General features: G+C 43.7%; 1 protein-coding gene across 1 annotated transcript in view; it reads left to right on the forward strand.

Annotated features, from left to right (window-relative positions):
- The window catches only part of EPB41L5 (erythrocyte membrane protein band 4.1 like 5), a gene marked incomplete at its 5' end in the record, with an annotated part of 47,672 nt that extends 45,927 nt beyond the window's left edge, over window positions 1-1,745 (forward strand). Inside the window, 2 exon segments of the mRNA XM_010009423.1 lie at window positions 961-1,094; window positions 1,688-1,745. Of these exon segments, the coding sequence (XP_010007725.1) occupies window positions 961-1,094; window positions 1,688-1,745 (192 nt within the window).
- Between the last annotated feature and the right edge of the window lie 7,618 nt (window positions 1,746-9,363).

Raw genomic sequence — 9,363 nt, forward strand, 5'->3', positions numbered from 1 at the left:
AGTTATTTGACCATTCCTTAACAACAACAACAAAAAAAGAAAGAAATGAACAAAAAAGGAAAAAAAAAAAAAAAGCTTTTGACATGATTAAGAAACAGGAGCTCAAGTAAAATATAATAATTTTTAATAATTTGAAAGCCCATAAAATAACATACCAGACCAAAACTAAATCAAATTCAGCTGGAGTCAATCAAACAACAAATATATGCTATTAATACTTCAGGATGTTGGTTGATGAGAAGCTCAGCATGCCCCAGCAATGTGCACTTGCAGCCCAGAAACCAAACATACCCTGGGCTGTATTAAAAGAAGCAGGTCAAAGGAGGGGGATTCTCCTCTACTCTGCCCTTGTGAGACCCCATCTGCAGTACTGCATTCAGGTCTGGGGTCCCAACATAAGAGGGGTGTGAACCTCTTGGAATGGGGCCAGAGGAGGGCCACAAAGATGATCAGAGGGCTGGGGCACTTCTGCTGTGGAGACAGGCTGAGAGAGCTGGGCTTCATCAGCCTGGAGAAGAGGCGGCTTCGGGGAGACCTCATAGCAGCTTCCAGTGCCTAAAGGGCCTATAAGAAGGGTGGAGAGGGACATTTTACAAGGGCAGTTAGGGATAGGACAAGGGGGAATGGCTTTAAACTGGAAGAGATGAGATTAAGATTAGATACAAGGAAGAAGTTCTTCACTGTGAAGGTGCTGAGGCAGTGGCACAGGTTGCCCAGAGAAGCTGTGGCTGCCCCATCCCTGGCAGTGTTCAAGACCACGCTGGATGGGGCTTGGAGGAGCAACCTGATTTAGGAGAAGGTACACCTGCCTATGGCAGGAGAAGGGCCCCCTGCCTATGGCAGGGGGGTTGGAACTAGATGGTATTTAAAGTCCCATCCAACACAAACCATTCTATGATTAGCTTGTCTTGTCCTGGCAGGTTTTTATTTCAGCTTTCTGTTTCATTCTTTCCAATTCAGACTGGACTGATTCCCAATGGGCCTTTGGGAAATGATGTTGCCTTAGCTATGAAGGCAGTGAAAGGCAGCATGGAGACCCTGTTGTCGTCAGCTGGATTGCCACCATCCCAGCAGACATCTGAAGTACTTGGAAGGTAAGGTCTCCTCAGCACTCACTTCAGAACTCTGTATGGGGTAGAAAGGAAGTGTGTGCTCTTACTACTTCCATTTAAACAGTTATAGTGGTCATTTATACACAGTACCTTGTTTTGCTGTGCTTACAAACTATAGTTCTGTCTCGCTTTATAGCATTTTGAAATCTTACAAAGAAATAGAGCAGCTGATGTGATGTATTTCTGTATAACATTGAAGTGTAAGGAAACTTTTTAAAATTCAGGTAAGTAAGAACAAAGCATACAAATTTAGCTGGAGTTGGAGGTAAGCCTGTGTCATTGTAAGTGCTATAAGATCAATTCTTTTCAGTTATAATTTCAGTTTCTTTCCTTCTCCACTAACATGTTTTAGTACTGGACTAAAATGATGGTACAGGTGAATTTTCTGTGAAATCTTCTTAGAGTGTTCCAGTACTTGTCAGAGGATTGGCAGAGGTGGTGGGTGGCAGGGGAATTGGTCTCATTAAATTACAAGGGGAACAGCTATTAAAGCTTTTTGGAGCAATATTCATCTTTATCAATCAGACAAGTGTATTTATTAGCCTCATCTTTTTTTTTCCCCCCGCTCCTTTTAGCCCAGTTTCTGAGGATGCTACAATAAGAACAAAGTGTTTACTTACCACTGAACTCTAGAAGAAGAAGTTTCTGCACCTTCTCACCTTGTAAAAACTCAAATCTTCTAATACATCTCCAAGGGATTCTTCCAGGAGACTTGCTTGGGTTCAGACTCTTGCTGAACGGGAATCAAACAGCCTGCTGGTTTGCTGGGATCCAGGAAGAGACTTCTACATTTATTGCAATCTAACTGGAATTACAGTCAAAATCGGAATGTAAAACCACATGCACGTTTGATCTCCTCCTTGGGGAGAAATGAAATACCACCCTGGAGCTAGTTCTGAACGTGAGGAACAGAATCTAGTTGTGTTCCACTCACGCTAGTTTTAGTCTTACTTATCCTGTGCTGCCTCTCAGGCATTAATGGGAAGCGTTCACTGTGATGTTAATGGTGTAGCGTGCGAACAGAGTGTAGTGTGTGAGCACATACTCCTCATCTCTCTAGATTAGGAGAGCTTGTAGGGCCACCTCGTGGCCATGCTGTGTACGGTGGCTCACAGTACTGATGACTGCTTCGTACAGCCAAGGACATTTTCTTCTTTGTGATTATACCCTCGTTTTCCTTTGTTTTACCAACACATACTCTCCTTTTTGGCCTTAAACCCCGTAATAATCCTTGCTCCTCTTTTTACAGTACCTGGAAATAATGAAAATCTAGTCCATCCATGACTAACAATGCTGACTGGATTTGAGCTGTAGTTTGCAACCAGGAAAAGGAAAATTAACCTGCCAAACAACTTTGTAGCATTAGCAGCCTACAGTAGCAAAGGTCCCGCATTTTGACGCTGATTATTTCATTTCCTATATGACTCAAATACATGTATTTTAGGCTAGAGGTATGTCTGTTTTAAATACTAAAGCAGTGAGGGTATGAGTACAGCTGACTTCAGGAGCTGCTTATTGGTTAGTTTTGTTGTCATATAGGACTAGGAAGGAAAACAATATTCTTGTTTCTGGTCATACTATTTCTGTGTAGCGTTTCCAGATGCTGTGCTTTGGGAATGCTTTTATCAGGTATGTTAGCAGTGTGAGAGTACAACTAGATCAGTTCTTAACAACACCACGAATGCTGTTCCAAGTGTCATCTAAGAGTTTTATGTGGAACAAAGAATAGAAGGAATAAGGTGAAAACAGGAAAAAAAGATTAAAAGTTCCTGTAGCAGTTCACTCCTTTGCAAAATAAAGATAGGGGCACTTGCTGGTGAAGGCACTTGCTCAGGTGAAGTACAGTACAAAACATGTACAGTTTGAAGAGATCATTTTAATCCTGGGCAGCAGTATCCCCATGTGGATATGCAGAGGTAAGCATATGAACCCTAGGGATACAGCCTGTGAAAAAGGTCAGTGCAGAATCAGAGGGAGGAGAAATACAGAAGACCAGTGGTAAAACTCCACACCTGCTAACAGGGGAGCACAAGTGAAACAACTGGGATCTTTCTTAGGAAGAGGTTTGTACATAGGGCTGGGGTTAGAGGATGTTTTCTGCACAGTGCTGCTGTATATAAATATTTATATACATGTGGTTTTTTAAAACAATTTTAAATGTGATGGTTCTGGAACATGTATGCACAGCTTCATCTCTGCACACTGGTTACATGCATGTGTCTCAGCGTAGCCACAGATTTGGACCAAACCATTGTGGGCTGTGCAGGTTAGCTGGTGCTTGGCTAGGCTCCTTTCAGACTGGGGCATTCTTACTGCTGCTCTTGTGCTCTTGTTTGCAAGATGTTGAATGAGAGTGGTCAGGAAGAAGCCACGTGGCATTTACGTGGCCTGCTGCCACTCCTCAAACCCTCTGAGGCCTTAATAGAAAAACATAGATACTGTGGGGAGCTCTTGGGAGCGCCATGCCACAGTGATTCGCTGCAAACAATGATTTGCAGTCATTGCTTCAAGAACCAGGATTCAAGACTGGGGGTGGACTCTTTAGCCCCTTTCCAGCCAGCACCTAAAGCTCTCTGCGGGTGGGCTGCCTGCTCCCTGCACTGCCAGCCAGGGCAGAGCTGCTGTTCTCGGCCAGGTGGAGTTCCTGCTTGCCCACCGCTCAGCTCTGTCGGCGTTACTTCCAGTTGAGTATTGGCTTCTTTTTGTAATCTTAAGTCTGAGCCTTATTGCACATTACAATGTAGAAGGTTCCCAATTGAAATATCAGATATCTTAGTCTGGATTAAAAACACAATTGCCAGCAAAGTTCCTGCAGGAAAAGGGAAGCTATGGCTGCAACAGCCTGCTTCCTGCACAAAGCCAGGACTGTGTGAAGAAACTTGGCACGTGCTATTGATCTGTTTGCTCAGCAGCTGAGCTGGCATTCGCCAGCTACATGTGTTGATTTTGTAAATAGACAGAATGCAGCAGCGTTTTCTTTAAGGCATGTTTGATATTTGACTCTTCCCGTTGGGTTCAGGAGCTCTGTGAACTGTTTGTTAGCTTGAATCCCTCCCAAAAGCAGAATAGCAGAAGCTTACGGTTTTACAGCACTGCATGTTGAACACCATCCTTGGATTCCCCCTGAGCAACCCCATACAGCAAAGAACAAGTAAATAACATGTGTGGTGAGTGTGCCCCCCTAAAATCTAAATGGTTCCAAGCAGCCAGTTGTTCTGTTTCGGCATGGATGGGATGATGGTGATTGGATGGGAATGTTGTATTTACACACATGCACACACACAGAAATTTCAAAAGGTTAGTGTTTTCCTAAATTTTCAGAGGACTGGTACTTGAAACATTATTTAAAAATTCAAAATTTTCAACTGTTAAATTGGAGACTTGCAATTTCTAGTAGATGTGGGGCTGCAAACACAAGTCTTTCCAGTGATATCTGATATTTGGAAGAAATACTCCGTTTAACTCAATGTAGCTTATTTAGCTAGTCCAAATCATGGCTTACACGGGGAGCCTGGTGAAACCGAGGCACCACAGCTGGGTGATCTGAACACCCCTGTACTTTGGCATCACTGTTTTGCTTTAAAACTATAGTAGTGTGTCCTGACTGGCCAGTAGGTATCATAGTGTTGTTACTCCTCACCTGCACTCTGTCAGACACAAACAGGTGTAGTAGTTCCTATGGTTAGTGCTAATAACTGTTAATTAATGCATGTCTGTTACTGAGGAAAAGGGATTTTTTCACCATTGCTCTGCTATTGATTGATTTGCTGTAAGGTACAATCATACAAAATTTATTTAAAGAGGTTTCTAAAAAAAACGATGTGAATCTGGCGTTGGGATGTTGGCAGGACTGCCAGCCTCTCCTGAGGTGGAAGAGTTGACAGGAGTGAATGAACATGTGTTCTGTTGGAGGCATTTGGAAAAAGCCAGCTTCCTGATTTAAAAAGTATCTATTTTTTTCCTAAAAAAGTTATCCCCTTTGACTGACTGACGTATGTCCAGCCCTCCTCATTAACAGGCCTTGTACCCTTTTGCTGTGTGCACATGCAGTGCTCATCACAGACAGATGCTTTTTTTAACTCTATAATTAAAATATAAACTAAAACCACAAGTGATTGGATCTAAAAGTGATTTTACTCCAGTCACGCTCTGTGAGTGATTGGAATAAAGGGCTTTATAGAAATTTTAACATTTACAGTAACAGAAACACCCCGGTACCTATCTCAAACTACTGAATCTTGGAGAGGTGCTGATCTTAGAACTGCATTCCAAGCTCACCCATTCAGTCCAACAGGCAGAGACCAGAGCATCTGCATGTGCTGGCTATGTGGTGATACAGGTGATGGTCTGACGAGCTGGTGAAACGGGTATTGAAGTGTGGGAGTTCAGGCCCTCTTACACTTGAATTAAGGGAATCTTCAGCAATAATGGGGTTTAAAATTATGTGAGTTGTATGACATAAAATAACTACTTACGTGGTAATCGGTCATGGTTAATGAATGAGCTTGAATGTATTTGATTTTAAACTTAAATTCCATGTACACTTTGTCAAAGGCAGCTGTGTAAAAGCTATTTGTTGGGCAATGTTTTGGACACAACTTTGACAAGAAAATTTGCAGCACCGATGAGCTCAGGCAAACAGTCCAGTTACATTTGGGTCTCTTTCCACAAACTATTTTCAACCCTTGCCTGTTGCCCTGTTGTCTGCACCTTGTTCATTCTCATTTCTTGAAGCAGACATACTGTTAAGGTCAGCATGTCCTTCACAAACAGCACTGGATACATTTTCACATGGTGAACATACTCTGGTATAACCCAGACCTCCTCCAGATTGTTAGCAGTTAAGTTGCACGGCCAGCTAGCATTTAAAGCTCTATAGGCACACAGAGCATTTGTTAGTCTAGAAAGTTGTAGTGTGTATAGATAGCTTTTAGACATGGTAACATCACAGCTTTCAAATGCAGCTGGACAATCATGACTTACACCAAAAAAACCCCCAAATAACCCGTGCTAATGGCCTTTCAGCGGTGCAGGCATAATCCCCATGTGTTTGGGCTGTGTCGGCACCATGGATGCTGGTCGCAGCCCTTGCTGCCAGGCCCAAGCGGAGGCAGCGCTTGTGTGATTTCATCTGGGGTGCTCAGGAGGGAGACCCACAGCCTGTGGCAGGCAGGATCCATTGCTCAGCATTGCGAGGGGTTGTGTGCACAAGGAGTGGGTACTACCCCTGCAGTGAAATCAGACCCTGTGCAGCAGGGAGCTGTGAGATTCTCCTACAAAACTGACTCCTCTTTACTGTTTGGTTTGGGCACTCTGCTTTATAAACACCCACCCCGTAACTGGACAAACTTATTTTTAATATATGTAAGAATATTTTTTTAGCTAGGTTTTTATTTTGTTAAAACCACACTAACTACTGTATTTTTACCTTTTATATGTAAAGCTTGGCAATAGCTCTCAATGTATAATTTATTTGTTGTTTTTTTTATGAAACAAAGTGTACCCTCTTGCTTCTGTTTCACAACAGTAGTGATGTATGAACTGCTTTAGGCACTGCACTAAGATCTGTATTGAAACTGTTCATGGGAACAAGAAACTGTGATCTGTAGTCCACTCTACCCAGTCTTGAAACGTTTCTACTGTACTTTTGTCTCAAATATACCACATCAGTGCAAAAGTCTCACAGAGTCATTTTTAAGCACCGCTGTGTTACGCTGCTACGACAGTAAAGGATAGGTGGGTCAGCCGGGACTGGGGACACAAGCTGTGTGTGTGACATCTAAGGCAAAGGTGTGTGGCAGGCGTGTGCTGAGCACTCACCGATCCTCAGTTCAAAGGGTCTCTGTGGCTGTGTCTTACTCTCTGCAGGGCTGCATTTTGTGTAGTGATGCTCAGGTTGCTTGGCAGCCTCTAATGTAAGAGAAGGGCACCTGGGTTGGAGGGGGACCTGTAAACTTACTGGGATGTCAGAACTGCAGGCTGTGTTACAAAGTTCTTGTCAATTAAAGCATAACTTAAGAAGGCATCTAAACTTGCAGATAGATGCTAAAGAGTTAAATGCTTTGATTCCAGAAGAGCTGAGCTCATACAGCAGGACTGTCAGGTGTTCAGTCGTTTCCAAAGTCAAAGCACAGAGGTGTGTGCCCAGAAAGGAGGCTTCTGCTTCCGAGTGCAGTTCCACAACACGCTCAGCAATCTTGGTTTTATTTCCAATAAGGGACTGTTTTATGGTTTGAAGTACAGTAGTGCTAATGACTGTTTAAAGGAAACTATTTTCAAACCCTTGCTGTGGTGAAATGCATAGGAAAGCAGCAACCAAACCATTTGATCATCTCTGTTCCTCAACAGTTAATAAACTTGGGGAAGTATCAAAAGGAATAGGAGTAATTCCATCCTACTGACTAAAATCACAGAAAGCCATTTCCGTTGTGGCGTAATTTGTTTTGTGTAGGTCAAACTATAATCCCACTGGTGAGTCACTGAATTGTCCTTAAAATCCATATATAATTCAAAACAATGAAACATGGGGTTATTATTATTTTAAGAATCCTTTAAGATGTCTACATTTTAAAAGAAAGTCCTTCTGCTGTTCATGCATTTTAGTGTTCACAAACCAAATGGTACTTAATGAGTTCATTGAGATAGTAAAGGTCAATGAATTTGTTCTCTTGTATATGACTTATGACACAACAGTGCATTTCTCATCTCAGATGAGATTACTGAAGAATGCTGCATCCTTTTACTTTTATTCTATGGACTGAACCAGACTGTGGGCATCTCAAATACATGCAAGCTTCCCTTCTTTTCCGAGACATTTTAAAATAGCTAGCATCAGTAGGAGCCCCTTCAGTCCATGCCCAGCCAAAGACTGTGGTGGTTTGGTTTCTAAATAGTTGACATTATTTCATGCAGGCCACCACAGGGGTCTCAGATGGCAGCAGCTTCTAAGTCACTCACTTGGGCCTGGGATGAATTCTCATTAACTGCTACAGTTACAGATAAATACCTTTAAGCGCATCCACAAAGGCTCTCTTTTCCTCTGTGAAATGTGGCCGACTCAGATAAAAATGTGCCAGCAAAACAGGACTGAAACCACCTGAGGTGCTCCAAGAGCCCTGTTAGAGTGTAGTTGATAGCACTGGTTGAGTTTCTAAAGGGCAGATGGCCCAGGAAATGGGATATGATGTAGTGGTGTGAGCAGGGATTGCACGCTGAAGTCCTGGATACTTTTTTGTGGGGGGAGAAAAAGTGAAATAAGGGTTGTCGTGCTTGAAGGAACCGAGGTGCCAGGTGCTCCTGCTGTGGGCTGCAGTCGCTTTACATCTCACACCCCTTCCCTTCTACCTTGAGCTCACCCTTGATTTTACAGATCTGGGAATTGGCCAGCAAGGGGAGAAGCAGCCTCCAGTGGCTTCAAGTCTGCTGAAGCAGTCTCCTGCTTTCATGACTCAAGCTCTCTTCATTTTCCACAGCATTACCAGGTCTTAACTGCAGCTCAGCCTCCAGCAAGTGAGCCCTGAGCCCCCATCTTGCCAGCCACAGCCCTTCCCCAAGCTCCTGCACACCTCGTGTCCACCCAGTGGCAACAGTGGAACCCCTATGGAATCGGGCTGGTTTGAGAGGTGTAGGATCCCTTGGGTAAAGAAGCTGGTGATGTTTGCTGAAGGTGCTGGTGCAGCCACCTGACTTGGAATAGTAGCAGAGGCCAGGGGAGGAAAGAGGGGAGATGGGCACGTTCTGCAAGCTGTGTTTTCCTCCCTGTGCCAAGCCATTGCCTTTGGGCTGGCTCATGTCCTGCCTGTGTTGGCTCCAAGTAAATGTTAAACCCTTTGTGGGGCTGCCAAAGGGAAGAGAGTTGGGGGGGGGGGAAGGAAGAAAGGAATGGCAGAGGCTGGATGGCATTTTCCTGGGGCTCTTGCATATCCCCAGGATACCTGAAGCTGCCAAGAAGCCTTTGTGTGACTTGGAAAATCACTGGTTTATTGTTGCCCTTTCCAGTTAAATTTCATTTCCTTGTCAATCTTAGATAAAAGTCTGTATGTTACAGCAGCTCTCTGGAGAATGCCAAAACAAGAGACGTCAGCCAGCAAAGGAAAAACATGCTGCTGATTTAGGACTGCAGTGCTCTACGTGCTCAACTCAATTGCCCTGTTGACATCCTTTCCCCAACACACCTCCTTAAACTGAGCAATTCCCCATTCTTGGAGAAGAAATTCAAAGCCTGGGCTGGCTGAAGTGCCATGAGATGACT

The sequence above is a fragment of the Nestor notabilis genome, unplaced genomic scaffold, assembly GCF_000696875.1.
Source record: "Nestor notabilis isolate BGI_N333 unplaced genomic scaffold, ASM69687v1 scaffold6942, whole genome shotgun sequence".
Taxonomy (NCBI): Eukaryota; Metazoa; Chordata; class Aves; order Psittaciformes; family Psittacidae; genus Nestor; species Nestor notabilis.